This window comes from Chinchilla lanigera, unplaced genomic scaffold (genome assembly GCF_000276665.1).
Source record: "Chinchilla lanigera isolate Chin_1 unplaced genomic scaffold, ChiLan1.0 scaffold00074, whole genome shotgun sequence".
NCBI lineage: Eukaryota > Metazoa > Chordata > Mammalia > Rodentia > Chinchillidae > Chinchilla > Chinchilla lanigera.
This window is the reverse complement of record NW_004955475.1, coordinates 12,074,527-12,098,004: the sequence shown is the minus strand read 5'-3', so window position 1 is coordinate 12,098,004 and position 23,478 is coordinate 12,074,527. Positions and strand designations below refer to the sequence as shown.

Genomic DNA, 23,478 nt, shown 5'->3' with positions numbered 1-23,478 from the left:
TCTCCCTCATAATAAACTTGCTTCTGATCATTACCTCTGTGAAGAGTATGCCTGAGATGCAATACTACACACACACACACACACACACACACACACACACACACACACACACATTTTAAAGGAGGAAAGGTTTAATCTAGCTCATGGTTTCAGAGTATTTGGTCCATGGTTAAAAGAATCTAAGGCTTCATGCCAGAAGGGCATGACAGAGCAAAGCTGCATAGTTCATGGCAGCTGGAAAGCAGAGCAGAGAACAGCAGCAGGGAAAAATGGGTGAGGGACTATGTAGACTACTTAAAGTTATACTTCGCTGACCAAACCAGACATACCCATGAGTGTGCTTTACTAATCTACGAGGCAGTTTTTAATCCAGTGAAGTTGATACAACAGCCCTGTCAACTTTACAACCAAACACATGTCCTTAATCTCCAAATAAAGTTAACAGTGAGTTCATAATTACACCTAACATAATACAACTATCCTACATACAACCAGAAGTGCAACAATCTCTTCCCCAAAGTCTCAATAGTACTGACATTTTACAAGTCCAAGTCTTTCCTGAAACTCAGGGCAAATTATAAGCTGTGAATCTCTGTAAAAATTAAAAAACAAGTTAAACAATCCCAAGAGACAATGGCAGAGGGTAAACATTCCTATTCCAAAGGGAAGAATAGGGGGATGGTAAAGGAAGACCAAAACCTTTGGACCAAAGCAAGACCAAAACCCAGCAGGGCAAACATTGAGTCCTGTAGCTTCATATCTGGCATCTGGGGTGCATGTTGGTAAAATGTGATTTCCAAAGGGCTTGGGTGATCTCACCTCTGTAGTCTTGCTGGTTACAGTCCATATGACCTCTCTCTTAGGCTGACTCCATTCATGGCCTGCAGCTTTCCTCCACAGAAATGTTATGTTCCTGTATCTCTGACTTCCTAGGTCTCCACTTCACCTTTGTCTTCATTCCAACAGCTTCATGTACTTCCCTATCAGGGGCTCCTTCCCTAGGTTCCCAGGCCTTCCTTTGAAATCTAAGAGGAAGCCTCCCTGACACCATAACTCTTGTATTCTGCATGCCAGTAAAACCAGTGTCATATGGATGGTGCTAAGGTAAACCAACATCCTGGGAAGTAGCTAGTCCGCTTTGTACCATGGCAACAGCAGTCTCTGAGTGCCTGGATAGCAATCACAGTGAAATGAAACCCAAGGAACCAATTCCCTAAGACTTCATCCGTCTCTCTCTCTCTCTCTCTCTCTCTCTCTCTCTCTCTCTCTCTCTCTCTCTTCTCTATCTCTCTCTCCCTCCCTCCCTCCCTACATTCAATCAGTTAAGTTCTAGCTTCGTAAATAATTCTAAAATCCATCCAGTTTCCTACAGTATCTATAGCATGACCCTAGTGTAGGTCATCAACATCTCCCCTTGCATTATAGCAATACCTTTTTAATCAGTCTCTCTGTCTTTAGTCTGGGATCACTATAGTCTTATCAGTTTCTTCTTCTCCTTTTCCTCCTCCTGTTCTTCTTTCTCCTTCTTTTTGACCTTTGTAGCCCAAGTCTGGAAATAACAGCTTATTCTTTAATTATAAACCTAAATATATATTGTTTAGGGTGCAGCATGGATATGCTATTCCTCTGACTACGAGTTTGCAAGGGCTTCCCATCACCAATTTCCTTATTATGATTTATGACTTACAAGGCTCTTTATAATCTGACCCCTGACCTTTTCTTCTCCTTTATTCTCACTACTGCTTCTTTATACTCCTTTTTCCTTCTATAAAGAAATCTTTATAATTCTTAGACCTGTCTGACTCTTTGTTCTCTTGAGGCTTTGTCCATGCAGTTTCTTTTGTCTGGAATAATTTCTCCCTTCTACCATCACCTATATCACATTTAACTCCTATTTAGTCCTTCAGCAAGATTTATAATATCTGTCTATATATCCTTATCATCTGGAAGTGCCTAGCACACAAAAAGCAATAAATAACTTTCTAAATATTTTTAAAAGCATAAAATAAACAACTGAGTTGGTTGGGCTGACTGTATTCCTGCAGCCCCACATTTTTCATGTGATTCTCCTTTAGTCCCTTCTACTCCTATTACCAACTACGTTGCCCCCAACAGACCCCTGAAGCCTACAGAATACAGTTTAGAAATCATTGCCTAGATAATGTACAAGAGCATTAAGATGACACATGTGCCTTCCATGATGATCTAACCCCTGTCCACCTTTCCACATTTCTTTCTTTTACCACTATGCAAACACCTTCATGATATGGCAATACTGAAGTGCATGTGGTTCTCCCTATCTCCCGGTCCTGTAACGGTAGTCTTTTTTGTATCCATTCTTTAAGTTTATTCTGGACCCTGTACCTAGAATGGTTATTCCCCCTATCTGCTTCTTTCTCCTTGCAAACTTACTCATTCTTTCAAATTCAGTTAGGCACCGCCTCGTTCAGAATACTTTTCCTGAAACCATCCTTCCCAACTCCACACTAGATAGATGTCACTGCTGGGTAGTCTCGATGTTTTGTGTATACCTCCGTTTCTTTATGAAGTTATTTTATAATTAGTTCATGTGTGTTTGCCACTTCCTTTACATGATGGGTTCCTTGGAGTAGAGACTGCTTTATTCATCTCTGTATTCCTAGCAACTGGTATAATACGCCCCCCATTTGGGTACTTAGTAAATGATTTTTAATAAATAAATAGGTGACCATATTATTTCCCTGGACTGTTCTCAGCCACTATGTTCTTTCTGTGAATATTTTCCCTGTATCTTATCCTTTTTCATTTTCATGTTCTTATTTAGAGGTGATCAAGATGTTGTTATGTATGGGGACTCTGTAATCACCATATCCTTGCCCAGACCTCAGTAACCCATTAGCATTAAACTCTCAAGGTTGCCAGGCGTGGTGGCGCACGCCTGTAATCCCAGCATTTGGGAGGCTGAGGCAGGAGGATCACTGCAAGTTCGAAGCCAGCCTGGGCTTCAAAGTGAGCTCAAGGTCAGCCTGAACTGCATAGCGAGACCCTGTCTCAAAAAGACAAAAAAAAAACCTCCCAAGGTAGAAAAACACATGGAAGGATAATAAAAAGCAAAATAATACTTTGTTAACTAGGCTTTTGTCCCCAAAACTCACAAAGAAGATGCAGTAAACTGAAGAAAACCAAGCGGTATATTATTTTTCCTGTACACCCACTGCAGCACATCTACCAGCCCTAGAGGAGCAGGAGCAGAGGGCATGACTGTCCTTGGCGCTAAGTGTTAAACCAGCTGAAACGTCACTTGGACTTATTTTCCCCAGCCAGGTATCCATCCCATAGAGAGAAAGTGAAAACAAGGATCAGGGGCTGCTTTCCCTGTGGGTCAGCTCACTACTTCAGTGACATGAATGTAAGTGGAAGAAAATGGAGCTGTCCAGATTTGGCCTGCTCTGGGTCTAGATAAATGTTGTCTCTATTACCCCTAATTCTTCCTCTTCAAATCTGCAACTATAATACCTTCTGTATGGTGATGACTCAAATCTTTATCCCCAATTCACCCTGCCTTCTGCCATTCTTTAGCCATGGGAGAATTCTTGACTAATTAGAACGCTCTTTCTTACTTTCACATTCCTGGCCCTGACCTTATAAGTACTGATATAAAATATACTGTAAAATCAACTTTTACCAAAGCTGTTTTTTAAACCCTCATGTTTTTTCCCATTTAAATATGGGATCTCAGATACAAAGAGGGTGTGTCATTCTCTAGGAACACATAGGTAGTCAGAAAGCATAATGCATGCTCTACTCATCTTTGTCCTTTTTTATTCAGATAATATTATTAAGTACTTAGCATGATATCTGTTTCATCAGAGTTCCTTAATAACTGTTAATTTCCTCCCTTCTTTTGTTTTCCTCCAAAAGAAATTGTGTGCCTTGAGAGATGTTTAGGTTCCTACTGAAACAAAAACTTCTGTTGACCTCATTCTCTTTCTTTCCTATAGTTTCCATTCTAGCTGAAACAGAAGAAATCAAGGCCATTCTGAAGGACAAGGGAATTGATGTGGAGACTATCGCTGACGTATACCCCATTAGAGTACAGCCAGCTCGTATTCTCAGCCACATTTATTCTAGTCTAGGTAAGGAGATTGGCCAACCTGCTAGAATCACAGTAGTATGCGATATGGGCTGGTTTCTTTGCATTTTTTACTTTTGGATCTTGAATTGCTTTATTAAACTGGATCTGAAAAGGAATTAGAGTCTCCAGATTCCAGGTTTCTAACCCTTTTACTTTAAAAGCAGAATTGATAACTTTAGGTGTGTTTTATGAATCTTTTGGTGCATAGAGCATGACTGTTTTCAGACAATATTATATCTTTATTCCAATCGTGTACTTAACTAACATGCTGTCCACTTCTGTGGAACATATATTTCGGTTTCAAATACATGCTAGTTTCATGTAGAATAATAGACAAGGAGCTTGTTTTTAGGGTTTTTATAACTTGTCATGTAAGGAACTAGTTGCTTATCTGGTGTCCAGGAAACAGAGAGAGAAGGGAGGAGCCTGTGAGAGAGATAAACCCTGCAGGTCACCCCCAGCGACCTGCCTCTTGCTGCCCTGCTCTACCTCCTAATAACATGTCCAGCTGTGAATGCATCAGTGGATTAATCTCCTAATAAATGTAGCACCCCATGATCTAATTACCTTCCAGAAGCCCCACCTCTGAACACATGAGGCTTTGGGGAGACATTCTAGATCTAAATCATAATAGTACGTTATCTGATTACCAATTGATACGTACATATTGACTGCACAGAACTGGAAAATAAAGAAAAAAGGTAAAAATCACTTATAATACCACCTCCCTGAGGGAGTCACTGTTTTTATTTTAGAGTATTTGCTTCTAATAAGTTTTTGTAAGATAAAGCACACTTGTTTTAGAAAAGTTTGTCATGAAGAGTACACTTTGCACCTGTTTTTTGCAACACAAAAATATGTGATGAACCTCACATTCTGGTAAATGGCTTCCTATGCCCCAATTGCAGACTTGAAAAAATTTCTTCAAATTTTTAAACATATAGTGGATAAACTTGTTTTCATAAAGTAGTCACTTTTTGCTTTGCGAATTGTTTACTTACATTCTTTTGCCACATCAAAGTCAGTTGCATTTCTATGCATTAACACTAAATCCAGAAAGGAAATTTAAAACGCATTTCCATTTATGGAAATGTATGGAACACTTTGATGTTCCACAGTAACATCAGAAAGAATACTTAAGAATCAACTTGACCAGGGAGGAAAAGACTCATACATGGAAATGACAAAACATTAAAGAAATAAATTAAAGAATACACAGATAAATGGAGACCACATGTCATGTTTATAGGTTGAAAGATTTAATATTATTAAGATATCAGTGCTGTCCAAACCTACCAATGCAGCGTGATACCTAAAACAATGCCAATTCAGTTCCTTGCAGAAAAATAGAAAATTGATTCTAAAATTGATACAGAATCTGAGTGATCCCCAAATGGCCAAGACAATCTTGAAAAGGAGGAACAAAATTGAAGGAGTCACTCTTTTTAATTTCAAAACATACTACAAGGCTACAGTAATAAAACCAGTGTGATATTGGCATAAAGAGAGATATATAGAACAGTGAAATAGGAATAATCCCTTGCATTCATGGTCAAATAATTTTCAGCAAGAGTACCAGGGCCATTCAAAGGATAGTATTTTTCATAAGTGGTGCTGGGAAAACTATATCCACATGAAAAGAATGCAACTGGACCCTTACCTAGCACCAAGTACAAACAATGCAAAATGTATTAAAGACCAAAGTGTAAAATATTAAATTCTTAGAAAAAAATGGGAAAATCTTCTTCACATTAGATTTGGCAGTAATTTCTTTGATGGATATGATACACAAAGCATAGGCAACAAAAAAAAATAGAAACTTTTGTTCCTCAAAAGGAACTGTCAACAAAGTGAAAAGGCAATCCACAAAATAAGAGAAAATATGTCTTACATCTGATAGTATCCATAAAATGTAAAGAACTGCAACTCAAAAACAACAAAAATGTTACCAAATTTAAAAATGGGCAAATAACTTGAATAGACATTTACCCTGTATCATTTTTAATGTTCTTGCTTTGTTTTGTTTGTATCTTGCTATTATTCTTTTTTCTACTATTCTCCTTAAAAGCCAATATGCAAATGGCCAATAAAGAGATGAAAAATGCTCAACATCACTAATCATTTAGAAAATGTAAGTCAAAACCACAATAAAATATTGCATCATACCTATCATGATGGCTGTTATTAAAAAAACAACGTAATAAATATCACTGAGAATTTGGAGATACTAAAAACCTAGTGCTGTGTTGGTGGGAATGCAGTTTCTTTTAAAAAAAAATAAACAAAATTACTATATGATTCAGCAATTCTACTTCCAGGTATAAACACTCAAAAGAATTGAAGTAACTTGAACCAGTGTTTTCTGTACTAATGCATACATAATTCACAATAGCCAAAAGGTAGGAAAAACCCAAATGTCCATTAATAGGTGGATAGAAAAACAAAATGTGATATTTACATAGGATGGAACCCCATTCATCCTTAAGGAAGGAAATTCTGACATATGCTATAACATAAATGTACCTTGAAAAAATTATGCTAAGTGAAATAAGCCACTTACAAAATGACAGATGGTACTTTATTCTAATTATATGAGGCCCCTAGAGTAGTCAGATTCATAGGGACTCAAAGTAGAATGGTGCTTGTCAGAGGCTGAGATGCGGGAGACCCATCTGAATATAGATGGTGGCAATACTTACACGATGATGTGAATATATTTAAATATATTTAAAGCCATGGAAGCCATGCTTACATTATCAAAGTGGGTTTATTTTATGTAGATTTTACCCTAGGAAAAATAAAAATGAAAGAGCAGAGAATAATCGTACTTGTGATATGAGTCTGAGGTACACTGTGCGCTTTACTGAGTAGACCCTGGAATGACTCCGCACTGATGGTTCTCTGGTTCTGGCTCCCTAAGAGTGAAGCAGATCTACGAATGTAGCATATTTAATAAAATAACACTTAGGATACAGCAAGGAAAAAATGAAACACTGAAGAAAAACATTTTAGCAAAAGCTTTAAAGTAGTAGGAGTTCTGTGAGTACTAACGTGAAAGCATATTTAATATGTATTTTAGGGGGGAACTTTCAGAACAATATGTATGTTATCCGTTACACAAGAAAAATGTGTGTGAATAAGTAATCCGTTTTCTCATTGTAAGAGATACTGATTTGGTGTGTATCTGAATATAAAGCATGTTTGCTAGTTTCACTTTTGTACTAAAAATATCTTGACCATTTCTCAATTCTGTCTTAGGATGCAACAGTAGAATGAAACTCAGTGGACGGCCATACAGACTCATGGGAGTGCTTGGAACTTCAAAATTGTATGACATTCGGAAAACTATCTTTACTTTCACCCCACAGGTGGGTGAAATAAGCTGCAGCATGCATTGAGATGAATGAAGATAAAAAACATTGCAGACACAAAGCATTACTGGAATTTGGATAAGTGTCAAAGAGTTTCATGAGTGGAGGGCTTGCACGTATTAAGTTGCTCATTTAATATTTTTTGAGTTGAACTGAACGGAACTGTAGCAGAGTTATGTCGTGTGATTGTGGCCACCAAGCATAACTCTGGATATTGCAGAAACTGTGACTAGGGATTTTATAAGTATTAGATTACTTACAAAGTTCTCCTAACTTTTAAAAGTTAAACTGACAGTATTTGTCCTTTAGAGTTAAACTGACAGTATTTGTCCTTTACAGCCTTTTTATTCATCTACGAAATTATACATTTTCTGTGGAAAGGGGACTTTTTCTGTGCATGGAAATCTTAAATATTTCTTCTGAGCAAAATGGTAGTACTGCTGAGCTGTGATTATACATCTTGTTAGCCTGATGTTAGTTAGCTACATTACAATAACAAGCCTGATTATATGTGTGCGGGGGCGGAGAAAGTATTTTCCAGAAAGAAAGCTTACCTTCTAGTTTGTCATCTTATATCTGACACAGTGGAGCGGAAGTAGCTCAAGACCAAAGAGTAATGGACCCTAGACTGTATTTCGGACTTTGCCATCTGATAGCCATATCACCTTGACATTCTACATAGTGTCTGTCTCTTAGCCTTGTTTTTCCTTCATCAAGTGGATTATAGAATTAAATAAAATTTTGTGCTGAAAAGCTTTTATAAACCATGTGACCCTTCAAAAATGTCAGGAACTAGTGTTATATGTATTATTATATGTATCTTCTAACTATGATGTACTTTAGGAAGTACTGGGCATTAAATTTGGGAGGATTGTTGCCTCTGGGACATCTTACGTACTTCTGAGAATATGTGAGTAAGTTTTTAACCATCATTAGCTAATTGTGAGCACAAATTGTTCTGATTTTATTTTCGTATTTTTCTCAGTTTATAGACCAGCAACAGTTCTATCTGGCTCTGGACAATAAGATGATAGTGGAAATGCTTCGAACAGACCTCTCCTACCTCTGCAGCCGCTGGAGGATGACGGGCCAGCCCACCATCACCTTCCCCATCTCACACACCATGCTGGGTAAGGGCAGCGTGAGACCAGTGAATGAGAGAAACACACTCATGAGGGTATTTTTTCCGTAAGTCAGATGTTTAGTCCTTCAGCATCCTACAGTTAATGGAGAGCTACTTCTCACGCTTTCTTCTCTCAGCAGCACTTTTTAGCTGCTCTCTTGTGCCAGGCATTTTTCTAAGCACTAGAGCCACATGGAGCGCATGAGGCAAATGAGGCCTCTGTTCTCATGGAGCTTAGGATTTAGAAAGCAAAGACAGATAATATGAAAGACATAGGTAAATGCATAATAATATTTCAAGTAGTTTGAGAGCCATAATTTTAAAGCTGTAACAGAGAATTAACTTGGTTGGGGGCTACGTTAGGTTTCTAAGTCAATTTACAGAAACTATTTATATGATTCTTTAAAAGACAATAATGCTACCTTCTGCATGTATTTCACTCAAGAGTTTATAGATAATCCCCAGGCTTCTCCTTCCAAAGTCTAAGTAAAGTAATAAAATCCAGTAGGGAAAAAGCGAAAAGGCCTTTGTTGTTTTTTTGTTTTTATTTTTGCTTTTGTTTTGTTTTGTTTTGGGCTGGACTCCCTGACATTGCTTACTTGCAACTGGGTGAAAAGCTTCATTGTTCTCCTAGGTTCGGGAGGGCTAGAGCCAATACTGAAGCCACCACTTTTCTTTCTGTGTCTCTGGTGTTCTTTCCAAAGGTCCGTTTGTACTGCCAGCGTATATAGAGTTCTTTTTCACTAAAAAAGAATACCTTATAAATCATTCAAAATCCAGACAGACTGTTAGGCTTTGGGGTCACATTTCAAAAGCACTTTAGAAATACAGGACTTAGGGGCTGGGGATTTAGCTCAGCGGCAAAAGCGCCTGCCTGGCAAGCGCAGGGTCATGAGTTCGGTTCCTGGTACCGGAGAAAAACCAAAAACCAAAAAAAAAAAAAAAAAAAAGCAATACAAGACTTAAGGAAGTAAAATAGTTTTTTTTTTAAATATTCCTTCTTTTTGTAGGACAATTAACAAGTACCCATTTAATAAATATTACGTTCTTATAATTTTCTTCAAAAAGTATAAAATCTAATTGGAGAGGCAGAGTTAATACATAAGAATAATAGAAAACAATCCAAGATACTATATAAAGAAATACCATACCATAATATTAGTATTTCACAGTAAAGGTTATCAGGTTGTCAGAAAAGAAACTCTCAATTTAGGTAGGACTTTGAGGCTTTTTGGAACTGTTAATATTCAGATGAGAAGAGGGAATGTGGAAGGATACTTAAGTGGGGAAGGAATGCCATGAGTAAGGCCTAGAGACAGGAGTGAGCTTGTCTTGTTGAGGCCAGTGAAGAGACCAGCCTGAAAAGAGTGGGCTTGGTTTATTGAAATATGATTATAAATAAAACTGGACAACTAAGGTAAGGTCAGATTATGAAGACTTTGAAAGTAAGCAGAGCTATTGAAAACAGATTTTCTCAGAAGTCAGAAACCTTTGTGATATTTAGGGAATACTGTTTGGTGACAGTACAAATTGCCATGAGGAAAGACTGATGTCAATAAAAGTAATCCACACATGAGTAAAACAAAGACACGCTGTATTGGTGGTACTAAGAGTGGGAAGGACACACAAGCCATTTTAAACAATATCTGTAAAGCAGGTGCTATCTAACTACATATGAGATTTATCAAGACAGCACCAAAGCTTAAAGACAAGGTATCTCAGTCCATTTGTGTTACTATAACAAAATACCATAAACTGGGTCATTAGTAAACAATAGAAATTTACCACAGTTCTTGAGGCAAGGTGCCACCAAGTTTTGTGTCCGGGGAAGGCCTAGTCTTTCTGCTTCCAAGAGGTTCTTTATTCCTGTATCCTCCAAAGGTGATGACTGTGTGTCTTGGCATGGCAGAAGGGACAGGAAAAAGGCAAACTTACTTCTTCAAGCCCTTTTGTAAGGGTCCTAATCCCATCCATGAGCTCTGTCCTCATGACTTAATCACCTTCTAAAGGCACTACCTCATAACGCTATTACACGAGCAATTAGTGTCAACATATATGTTTTGAAGGACACTTAAACCATATCACAAGGTAAAGGTTGCTGCAGTTAATAGAAGCACAGACAATATAGGAAGAAGCTCAACAGCAAAATTGAGACAACAGAGTGAACTTGAAGAAGAAATATATTCTGGAAAATGTATAACTTATGTTTTGTGTATACTGTAATACCTAGAGTAACCACTAAGACATCTATAGAAAGAGGGAAAAAGATATATCCTATAGACATTAATTGTAGTTTTCAGTTTTGATATTAGATATGTGGTCACACAATAAAATAACAGTACCAATAGTGACTGCAATGTTTAGGGAATACTTTCTCTGTGCCAGGCACTGAGCTAATGCTCTCAATGAATTATTTTGAAATCACTGCAGCAATGCTACTCAGATAGATACTATTTAGTAGGCCCATTTTACAGAGAAGGAAGGTGGCTCATTGTTCAGAGTCATAAAGCTAATGACAGAGGCGGGCCTCAAGCCAGCTCTGTCAGTCTCTGAAGTCCCCGTTACCAACAGAAGTGTGTTTTTGCCAGTGAAGATTTTGCACTAGTGAAATGAGAGCAAACGTTAAAATGTGAATTAAATTCCCATACTAAAGACAAAAAGTCCCAAAATACACAAAGAGCAAAATACAGCTACTTGCAAAATATGTTCCTAAAATAAAATTATATGGGAAGATGGAAAATAAAGGAACATGCAAAGGTACTTCATGCGCCATAAATGCTAACAAGAAAAAAGCAGTAGTGGCAATATTAATATCAAAAATAGTAAGTACAGTTTAAGGCACAAACAATTAAATGGCACAAGAAATTTTATATTGATAAAAATCATATTATACCAACATGGTAATGTTAATAGGCAAATTTTATTGACTGAATAATACTAATGAAATATATAAAATAAATATTGAGGAGAACTAAAGATAGTATTATAAAACTACTATACACTAATAATGGGAAACTATAATAAATTTTACCAGAATGTCATAACTCAATTATACAAAATAGTTGATGATACAGAGGAGTAATAAACCTGATTTTTGTGTTTATAGGTGTGTATATATTTCAGTACCCTAAAAGAATACATAAAGAAGGTTTATTTTTCAAAAGTAGAAGTCAAGCCTGGCGTGGTGGCACACGCCTGTAATCCCAGCACTGGGGAGGCTGAGGCAGGAGGATTGTTGTGAGTTCGAGAGCAGCCTGGGCTACAAAGTGAGCTCAAGGCCAGCCTGAACTGTATAGCGAGACCCTGTCTCAAAAAGAGCAAGATTAATAAATAAATAAATAAATAAATAAATAAATAAATAAAATAAAAAGTAGAAGTCATACAGATGATACTGCCAGATATGTGACATAAAATTAACAGAAGAATAGTAAAAGCAACCTGAACATGAGAGAATTAAAACTTTTCCTACTAATTCTTAAAGAGGGAGTCAAATTTGAAACTATATACATTTTACAAATTTAAAATACCACTGTTTTTATCAGAAGTCAAGATATTTGGTCAAAGTCGTTTTTTTAGAAAATTACATACCCTTAAATGCTTTCACTTTTTAAAAAACTTTTAGTTTTGGGGCAAGAAGGAGTAAATTCCCTTCTCCATGTTCCTGCTCCTAAGTACAGCTAAAAGTCCTGGTTATTATTTATAAAACAAACTCAAGAAAGAAGACAGTCTCGAGATTTCAGGACCTGAAAAATGCCACAGCAGTCAGTTTCCTGGGATTCCATTTTGCCTTGTACTACCTGTTCTCAATGCCAGAGAAGCTGTCATCCCAGAAACACAAACAGAAAAGAGCAAACACAAAAAGACTCAGGACAAATATTCTCTGTCTCGCCAAAGAAACAGGAAAGCAGCCTCTTGGCCAGGCATCCTAGTGACGGTTTTGCTCTAGCCAAATGCCCTAGAAAAGTCTCAGCCTCGTTCCCTCCCCTTCTCAGCAGAGGCTAAATGAGGATCCCAGACTTCTGCTCTTCCATGGCTGTGAAGAGGCATCCTTTCCTCATGAAGGGATAATATCAAGAGTAGATACAGTGGAGAATTTAAGAGTTTTACCCTTGTCCGACAGTAGAAGAATCCCTCTTCCTTCAGTCAGTGTGGTGTTAATGGACGTCCGCTGGGAAGCCCGAGACTTCCACACTCACTCAAGAGTAATAAGGCAGTGGCCCCTTCCCTAGCAGCAAAATGCCAGAGGAGACCTGCTAAATCAGGAAATTTGATAAGCCTGAGTCCCACAACGTGATAGCAAAAATCACCAGAATATTACAGAAAATCACTCATACCAAAGTTGAAGAAAATCTCAACTTCAAAGAGTGAAGGTGATCAATAGACATCAATACAAAGTTGGCATAGATGTCGCAAGTATCTGAAAAAGATTTTAAGGCCATTATGATAAAAACACTTTAACACACAATTATGCCCACACTTGAAACAAATGACAAGGTAGAAAGTCTTATCAAAGAAACTAAACATAAAAAGATCAAACGTAAATTTTTGAACTGAAATAAAAAATAGATTCAACAGAATATCAACAACAGAGTGAAACTGAATAGAGAATTACAAATACGACCTAAACAATGTTTCTTAGATATGTGCATATATTACACAAGTAAATGCTCAAGAATCTATACGAGGAGGGAAAAAGATGTGTGATACAAACATCAATTCTAAAACAGCAGAAATAGGGACATGAATATCAAATAAACTAAATTTTACAGCAAAGGAGAAAAGACAGGTAAAAACATGAATGAGAAAAGAGGTACAGAAACAAAAATGGAGGACACCATTTAAAAGGACAGGGGAGGCCGGGGATCTAGTTCAGTGGCACAAGCACCTGCCTGACAAGTGCAAGGTCCTGAGTTCAAGTCTTGGTACTAAAATAAATAAATAAAAGGAAAGGGAAACAGTGGGGGGGAGAAAAAGAAAAAATGACGCAAAAGAGGATAAAATGGAAACAAAGCTTTGTAAATAAGGAGGGAAAGAAGGGCTGAGGGGAATGGGGGAAAAAAAGGAACTAAGACATAGCATGTACAGGGACAAGCTCCTTATGATGAATGTGATCATTATGTGTATCTAAATTGTACAAATAAAGTCAATAAATTTTTTAAAAAGTAAAGCAAACCCAAACCACTTTAAACAATGAAAGATCACAGTGGACAGCAAAACTGGTATAGCAACGTGGCACAAACCGAATTTTGATGTTTGATGGCCCAGGCTGTCTGTGTGTGCCACACCCCACACAGGGAACCTTTACTTAATGTCCCACGTGTACTCTGACTTTACTAAAGTTCGTCAAGAATATTCACCTCTCCTTTTTGAAACGTGGACAAGTCATAAACTTGAAATCACGGAAAAAATAAACCCTTACATATTTTAAATTCCATGGAGTAGCAAAAGGGTAAGAAGAATTAGAAAATAAATATTTTAACACCTTAGTTTTGAGATATGTAAATCTGGAAAGGCTTTGGGGGAATAAAACTTACTACTAAAGATAAGTGAAGATATGCAAATTTGCACAACAAAAGTCAAATCTATTGCTTTCAATCAATTAAAAAGAAAAAAACAGTGAAGGCGACCCAAAGGGTGAGGGCACTGTCAAGGGACAGCGGACAACCAAGCCTGCACCGTCAAGCACAGCAGACACTGGTTGAAATGTAAAATAAAAGTTCTGCAGCTAGAAAGTTATCAGTAGCTATAAACATTAAAGGTATTGTTTTTTCTACACAATCCTAGAAGCAATATTTGAAAAACCTCCAAATTTCTACAAGTCCAAATGGCTAGTAAATACATGAAAACGTCGTCCATCTTTTTGGCAATAAAATTAAAACAGTATCTTCTTGTCTTACCTATCAGATAAACAAAGACTAAAAAGGTTATTAATGCCCATTGTCATTAAAAGTATGGAAAAATTCACTTTTTATAATGTTGCCAGAAATATAATTGGCATGATGTTTTAGTATATGTTCATTTTGTCCTAACAGTTCTATTTGTAAGAATTTCACCTGAGAAAATGATAGAATACGTGCATAAAGATTTGAGGACAATGATTTTAAATGTGGTGTTTATTATACCATAAAAACTAGGTGTTGCCAGGCATGATGGCTCATCCCTATAATCCCAGCACTTCGGAGGCTGAGGCAGGAGAATCATTGTAAGTTCGAGACCAGCCTAGGCTACAGAGTGAGCTCAAGGCTACCCTGAACTGCATAGCAAGACCGTGTCTCAAAAATACAAAAAAGAACAAAAACAAAAACAAAAAAAATGAGGTGTCTGCCATATAGGACAATTACAAAAGCAAATCATGAAATATTATGTGCAGTAGGAACGCTTTCACATAAAATCAGATAATTCCTGGCTCTCTAGACATTTTTATGCCCATACACACATATAAACCAGCACTCATTATGACAGACAACATATACAAAATGTTTGGCGTATGACATTCAAAAACACTTGCTGCTGTTATTACTGTGAGCAGTCAGTAGTCATTAAACATGCTGCCATCTGGCACTGTGCTTATGACAGATTAAGCTGTTGCCTTGTAGGACCTCTTGCCTGCTGTCCGTAACCCCTTCCCCTCTGCCCACTCTGTGATGTCACTGCTTCTCAGATGAGTTGTTGACATACAGGGTGCATCTCCTTTGTAGCGCCACCAGAACATTGGTTTGAAATAATTGAAAGGCTTCCCCTGCTTTAAAGTTAAAGCCACAAAGATTGTTTTAAAATTTTCTCCATTTCAAGATGAAGATGGAACCAGCTTAAATTCAAGTATCCTGGCAGCACTCCGAAAAATGCAGGATGGTTATTTTGGTGGGGCAAGGTAAGTGACCTATATACTCTTTTTAGTGAAACAAAATTATATTTGGGAGCTGAGTATAGTAATATGTGATGCTTTTCTGTGTATCTTCAGCAACATACGAGTGTGGTAAAAAAAAATATGGTAACTATTTAAATACAAATAATTTATTACAGTAAAAGACACATTGCCATTAATCGCCTTCAAAACATTCCCCATTGTTTTGAACACACTTATCCCATCCTTCTTGCCAATTTCCAAAGACATCGTGGAAGTCCATTTTAGGAGTGTTTTTAGTTGCACAGTTGTAGCTGCCTCAGTGTTCTGAATCAGTTGAAAATGTTTACCCTTCATGCTCATTTTGACTTTGAGGAAGAGTCAGAAATTCCAGTGTTTGAGACTCAGTGAATAAGGTAGATGAGAGCACAACATAATGTTTTTAAAGGACTCCCCTTCTGTTGGATGACACTCAGCAGCCGCATTCACGGTACTTTTATCGCACCTTCATAAAGACACTCACAAAAGAGGATTTCCAGAGCTGCTTCAGAAAGTGATAAGAACCATGAGATCAGTGTATGAGAAGTGAGGGGGAGTATTTTGGGGGGGACTAATGGCAGTATGTCTTTTACTGTAGTAAATTTTTTATTCAAACATTCACCCATATATTTCAATCACACCCTGTAATCCTACTGTACTCAGAGAAGCTAGTGTTTGGGAGATCTGGTCAAGGAACTTAATGTTATAAAGGAAGGCTGGGAATTTTTCATACCTAGTCCTTTGCCTAGATCTCAGGGAACCAGAAAAAAGTTACTGAACTATGCAGTTCTGACTGTGTTGCTTTGCCTTTTTCTCTTGTTTTTAGTTTGAAAAATTTCAAGCTTACATAAATTTGCAACAATTTGCAAGAGTGAGAACCCATACACCCTTTCTGATCATTCACTTATTGATTTTTTTGTCCTATTATGCTTTTTTCCTATCTCCTCTGCCCTCCTTACCTTGCTTCCTTCCTACTTCCCTCCCTCTCATATATATGTGCACACACAATATATATATACGGGTATGCACACACACTATATATACGTGTATGCACACACACTATATATACGTGTATGCACACACACTATATATACGTGTATGCACACACACTATATATACGTGGAGAGAGAGATGCACACATTTTGCTAAGAAGGTTAACAATAGTCATGACTCTTCAGCCCCAAATACTTTAGTTTCCACTGTCCAGTAGTAAAGGCATTGTCATACATAACCACAGCATGGTCATCACACTTGGGAAATTCTACATTTTTATGCCACTGTAGTCCCCCTTTATCCACAGGGAACACTTCCAAAATACATCCAGTGGATTTCTGAAACCAAGGATAGTACCCATAAATCAGGCACAGTAACAAAATAACAACAATAACTAAAAATAGCATAGAACTGCTATAATTATATACTATAATAAAAGTTATTTAAAAGTTATGAGTAATTTATATCCATGAGTTTACATTTACTATTTTAGGACAGCAGTTGACATGGATAACTGAAACTGTGAACACCAAACCCACAGATAAAGAAGGAATACCATGCCTCAGCAGTCCCTGACCTTTTTGGAAGAGGGGCTGGTTTTGCGGGGTGGGAGGGATGGTTTCCGAATGATTCAAAGGAACCCAACCTAGATCCCTTGCACGTGCAATTCACAATAGGGTTCCCGGGCCTTTGACAGTCTAGCACTGTAGCTTATCTGACAGGAGGTGGCGCTCAGGTGGTAATGCAAGCAAGGGATGCGGAGCGGCTATAAATACAGATGACGCTTCGCTGGCTCCCCACTCACTGCTCACCAGGTCTGTGAACCCCAGGGCTGGGGACCACGACTGTACCTACTATGTCAAATAGAATCTATATTCAGGATTGTCCAGTTGTCCAGTGAGGTTTTTCCACAGATTTTTATCCCAACTAAGACCAACCAAAGTTCACGTATGAGCATTTACTTGTCTGTCTCTTGTGGTTTAATCCAGTCTTCATCTAGAACAGTTAGCCAATAGTTTGTTAATCTTTCTTGACAGGTTCATTAAATTTTGAAGAGAATAGGTCACTTAGTTTGCAGAATGTCTCAGTTTGGATTTGTCTGGTTGTTTCCTCGCAATGAGATTCAGGTTATATGTTTTGGTAGGAATACTACCGGTGCAGGGTTGAACCCTTGGTTTAATTTAGGATTTTTAAGAGGGAGCACACCCTTTTGATGATTAAGATACAAAATAGAAATAAAGATTTTATTACTTACTGGTCTAGAGTCCTGCAAAGTAAACAACATGCCTGGAAGCCACGCATAGAGGCCAGGGAACATGCGGGGATAAGGGGAGGGCAGGGGTGAAGAGGTAAAGAGGAGGAGGAGAAAGAGCAGAAAGAGCAAGCCCTGTGAGCCCACATATGGACACACTTATTGGGATCCAGAGCACTATCCAAACAGGTTTCCATAGATAATTTTAATGGATAGATTTAAAGCAAGCAGGCACGATTGTCAAGCAGTGATTCAGAAGAGGTAGGAGTAGCACAGTCTTTGTGAGGTGTGGGGATCAGCAGGACTAGTCAAATAGGTTTATCTAGCTATCTCATAGAGAGGTGGTCACCAGCCAGGGATATAGCTCAGGGGCATAAGCACCTGCCTGACAAGCACAAGGTCCTGAGTTCAATTCCTGGTACACACACACACACACACACACACACACACACACACAAAAGAGAAGAGAGGTGGTCACCAGAAGGAAGTTGCATGAAGCAGACATTTGGATGGACCACACTGAGGAACTGAGGGAGGAGTAAACTGGAAGCTGTCAAGGGTGACTGAACCCTACTTCTGGTAGGAGAAAGCTAACCCTACACTCAAAATAGATATGGAAGCAAAATAAAATCATAAGCATTCCCTCCAGTCCTCAGGGCGTCTTATGAGGAGGCATGTGAGACTGGTTTGTTACATCATCGGTAATGTTAACTTGATCACTTGGTTAAGATATCTGCCAAGTTTTTTCTTATCTTTCCCAACAGTCTTTGATCAAATGCTGTCAGCTCCCCTTGATTTTTGCATGAATCAGTTATTACTAATTGTAATGACTGTTGTAAAATGGTGCTTCTATCACTATCTGTACATTCATTAGTTAGACTTCTTATGTGTGAAAAGATCTTTCCATTTTCTTTCTCAATGTCATAGTTCAGTATCGGCATAGATCCATAGATTCTCTTTTTATTGGTGCCATGTTTGCAGTAGATAATGATCACATTCATCATGGAGGATTTGTACATATACATAACACAGCTTAATTCTTTTTTGTAATTCTCCCGTCCCTTCCCTCCAACCCTTTTTCCCCTCCCTATTTACAAAAGCTCTATCTCCATTTTTTCCTTCAATTCTTTTTTTTCTTTAAATCCCCTTTGTCCTCCTTTCCCCCTTCCCCTTTCTTTGTTCCCCTTCACGTCTGAACAAGTTCTTCCTATTTCCTAATAGCTGTCCTCCATTTTGCTCCTCAGTTATACTTTGGGCTTCTCACACAAGAAAAACAATCTAATACTTAAACCTGTGTATCTGATTATCTCACTTAACATTATGGTCTCAAGCTGCATCCATTTAACTAAAAATGGATTCTTATTTTATTGAATATATAATGTTATGAATATACAATATAATATATAATAACATAATGTTATATAAAATAATATATAATATTATCAAATATATAATGTTACTGTTACTCCTTATCTCGATGTTGAAATTATTCAGAGCCTAGCTATTGGTAGCCTCTTCAAGCTGACTTCTTTAGGAAATTAGCATGACTGGCTTTCCTTTTGAGTTGTGTAATTGGCTTCATAAGTAGGGGGCAACATGACTTATAATCTGCTATAGTGTACACAATATCCAGATACCATCTTTTATGTTCAAAGTAGTCTTTGGCGGGTATTTTCTAAATGCTGTGCTGAGTTCATTGTGATTTATCTTGATTCTCTCCAGCAGCCATTTCGCATGTGTACCGGGCCCTTGGCATAGTTAGCAGTGCAGCATATGGCGGTGGAAGAGAGCACAGCTCATGTGCTGGTGGACTGTGAACCCGTAATTGTAACTTCTGTTAACACGGTCCTCTACCCATTGAAGATACACACTATGCCCAGGAGTGCTTGAAATTTCACTTTTACAAAATTTATCCTGGTTATGAACATCAGTAATACCTACAGAAAACATGCTAGGTAGCCTTTTATCACTAAAATTTGTTTTTTAAAAGGATCTCTCCTGATTTTCTGTTTTTTTGTCTACACACTAATTGTCAGGATTCAAACAGGTAAATTGTCAGAGTTTTTGACAACATCTTGCTGCACGCACTTGAGCTTCATGGATCTGGGACCTGAGGGTAAGCTGTACAGTGAAGACTATGACGACAACGCTGATGAGCTGGAATCTGGCAATTGGATGGACAGCTATGATTCCACCAGTAATGGTAAGGAGGCTTCATAAAGCACTGGTCGGCGGGACAAGAACACAAAATGTTGTTTAGCATCATCCTTAATAACTCATGCTGCAGCAGTCTCACAGTGCACCGTCCTCACTCTTTAATACATCTAGATTTCTACTTTTGTTTGGCTTCACTTTTCACCCCTCTACTTACCTTCAGTTTCTGGTCTAATATCCCTGTGGTGATTGTGGAGTATGGAGCTGGACTGTTCCTTACTATAGTTAGGGAAGATTTCTCTCCTGGGCATTTGAAGTGGCTGGTGATTTTCAAATGAGAAGAAGCAGTGGTGAGTAATAGATATTTAATCAAGTACATAGTAAACCCAAAATTATATGTATATTTACACTACTGCTTTTTTGTATTAAAAAGCATAAAAATTAAATTTAATTAGAATGTTTTTATATAATATCAGAGGGGTCTATTTGAATCTCTGAGGAGGGGTGTGTAGAAAAAGCATATTCAGAATACCTATTGCCGGGGCTGGGGATTTAGCTCAGCGGCAAAAGCGCCTGCTCTGGCAAGCGCAAGGTCGTGAGTTCGGTTCCTGGTACCGGAGAAAAACCAAAAAAAAAAAAAAAAAAGAATACCTATTGCCTTCTGTTACCAACTAGACATAAAATAATGCACAACAAAATGAAAATCTAGTTGGCTACTAGGAATATGAAGATGATGCATTGATGAGGGTATGGATTAAAGAAGCTGAGAAGCTCTGCTCTGCAATGCTAAGATACTGACCTATTCAGGACAAGCATTACACTGTTTGGTTCCCAAAGACAACGAGCTAGAGAGAATTATTCCTCTAGCTATGTAAAACTTTGTTTGCCTACTTTTACTTTCTGGTTATTTGACCATTAGTCTGTATCTCAAAGCTGCCAATTGCATTAACTTAGGAGTAGTGTGATGGAGAAAAGAAAACAATGAATTTGCTCTGCTCAATGATCTCCTATATAAAAGACCGGTAGTCAAAATTACTATTTTCTTGTTTGGACTTAGCATTTGCTCAGTAAATTTCATATATATTTATCTATATAGATATGTATAGAGAGAGAAGGGGGGGTCTTGCTATGTAGTCCAGGCTGGCCTCAAACTCATGGCAATCCTCCTGCCTCAGCTTCCCAAGTGCTGGGATTACAGGCATACACCACCACTCCTGGCTTTTATATTTGTTTTTGTCAGTTATAAAATGGTTCAAATTTCTTTGTTGGAAAAGTACATTAAATACAAGACTTTTACTGTTAATAATAATTGAAGTCATTTATTATAACTATTTTGGCATAAAATACTTTGAAAATTAAGCAAGAGTTACCGTATATTGAGGTTGCTTACTATTCCCTGAGTAGTTATGGTTTTCACCTGCAGCACCCATTTCCTTGAGTTACTTTCTAAAATATATCTTTTTAATGATATGTACCGCTATACTTGATCTTACGGCATTCTAAGTTCCTTTCCACCTCTAAACTTATTCACCGTGATCTCACAACAGGCATGTTGATTGCTTGCTGGCCCTTCTGTGGGTACAAAGCTTCTTTCCACATTCTTCATAATCCTCCACTCAAGTTTCTAGATTATATTCAAGGTTCCACTCTGTCATTGGTATGTCCTTGAATATGAGTTCCATTCTTACAGCTCTGCTAGCCCCATTAACTACCTCAAAGCACAGAAGTACAACTGGAGAAATTACTGAAGAGCATCCACAACCAGATAATGCATGACTGACTTAGTGGATTTGGGTACTAATCCAGAACCTGTGCTTTTCCAACTATAAACAGTATCGTATCTGTGTAAAGTCTGAAATATTAAGTGCCTACAAGTTATTTGTATATTTTTCATTTTCATTATCTGCATCTAGAGATGATATTATAGATAATGTACGGTGGAGGGGGAGCCCAAGAAGGTAGCACCATGTCTCTCTTCTTCACCAAACTGCAGCACCTAGCACACTGCCTCATACATATTAGACAGTAAATATTTGGTGAGTAAATAAATGACACTGTGCCAATAGTCTTTTCCCTGCCATTGCCACATGAAAGTGGTTTTTTCTTTAGTAGTTGTAGCTGCTATTTGCAGAATTTGTTTGTAAGAAGATTTTTCCCCTTCCTCGACCCTCCCTCACACAAGTCCCTTACCACTAGTGGGACTTGAAGGGCCCTATTTTTTCTCCTCCTCCACCACTATTCCACTATTGCCACAGCTACCATCACATGTTCACACATGCATACCCAGACTGCAAAGTGCTTGTTCCACCTGTTCTAAAATGATCTCATATTGCTTTCAGGAACTGTAATATTTTCTCAGCAAAACTGAAGAATGGGGTGTCCTGGAAAATGGCTATAGTCTCTAAATCTGAAATCTATGAAGCTGTATAGTGATCACAAGCTTTTTTCCCCTCCGTAAGCTCAAAGCAGCCTACTTCTGGGGCTGGGTTATAGGTACAGGAACTGGTCATTCTGCTTGCTGGGGTAGACTTTGAAATAACTAAAATGTTCATTTCTTTCTCTTCTCCCTCCCCCACTAACCTTGCAGCTCGCTGTGGTGAGGAAGTTGCTCGTTACTTAGATCACCTTTTGGCCCACACTGCTCCCCATCCTAAATTAGCCCCTGCTTCAAAGAAGGGAGGGCTAACTCGGTTCCGAGCTGCCGTGCAAACAACCTGCGACTTAATGTCCTTGGTGACCAAGGCCAAGGAGCTGCATGTACAGAGTGAGTAATGCCGTGACTCACTAGAGTCAGGCACAGGATGACACGAAGCCCACGATGGGAGTGGGACAGTGATTATTCTGTGAGCAGGAACTTTGTTTTGTTCCCTGCTTTATCCCCAGCATCTTCGACAGCACCTGGAACATGTTAGACATTCAAACACTTGTACAGTCAATGAATCAGACCCAGTTTTACTGAGGATAGTGCTGTGTAGTCTGGTTTAACCGGGAGCACAGTAAGGAGAGGCCGAACAAGAGAAAGGAAGCATATAATTACAACATCGGAGTTTAAAATGTTAACAAGAGCCTTTCCTTTAGAATATTACTCCTTTGGAAGTAATTTTGTTTAAAGAGAAAGCATCGCAAGATTATGACAGGGTAGCCATGCTGTGGAGAGGGAGATGGTCTCTCTTAAGTAAAATTGTTTCCCTTAGACCAGTTGTAACTTTTACATTCAGGTGCTCCGGCTACATAGATCGTGTTTTCTCAAATATAATACTCATTCTTCACACCTTTGCCGTACTCCTCCCTAAGGCCAGTACCCTCCTTCGGCAGTGTTTGCAGTGGGAGAGGTCTTCTACTACACAGCGCCAGGAGGAAACTTGGTTGCTGAGAGTGTTCAGCGCCTCTATGAAGGGAGAGAAAGGCTCCTTGGCCATGCCTGGATGACCTGAATATTAACATTCTACAAACGAGAATGATTGATATGCATGCTCTTGCTGTCTAAAACTTTATTGACCATTACTAATCAAAGATATGAAATGTGAACATGAGGGAATTAACATTTATAATAGGAAAAACCTTAACATACCCTTTGGGTGTGCTCCC

At 38.2% G+C, this 23,478-nt stretch overlaps 1 protein-coding gene across 5 annotated transcripts in view; it reads left to right on the top strand.

Annotated features, from left to right (window-relative positions):
- Phka1 (phosphorylase kinase, alpha 1 (muscle)) overlaps positions 1–23,478 on the top strand; it is a 152,150-nt gene that overhangs the window by 74,423 nt on the left and 54,249 nt on the right. For 3 of the 5 annotated variants that reach the window (XM_013502821.1, XM_005401692.2, XM_005401691.2), the window contains exons 14-19: positions 3,981–4,115; positions 7,373–7,482; positions 8,471–8,615; positions 15,401–15,479; positions 19,773–19,939; positions 22,478–22,654. In XM_013502821.1, coding sequence (XP_013358275.1) covers positions 3,981–4,115; positions 7,373–7,482; positions 8,471–8,615; positions 15,401–15,479; positions 19,773–19,939; positions 22,478–22,654 — 813 coding nt within the window. The remainder of the gene's footprint in view (positions 1–3,980; positions 4,116–7,372; positions 7,483–8,470; positions 8,616–15,400; positions 15,480–19,772; positions 19,940–22,477; positions 22,655–23,478) is intronic. The other 2 variants (XM_005401695.2, XM_005401696.2) reach the window with 1 other exon arrangement.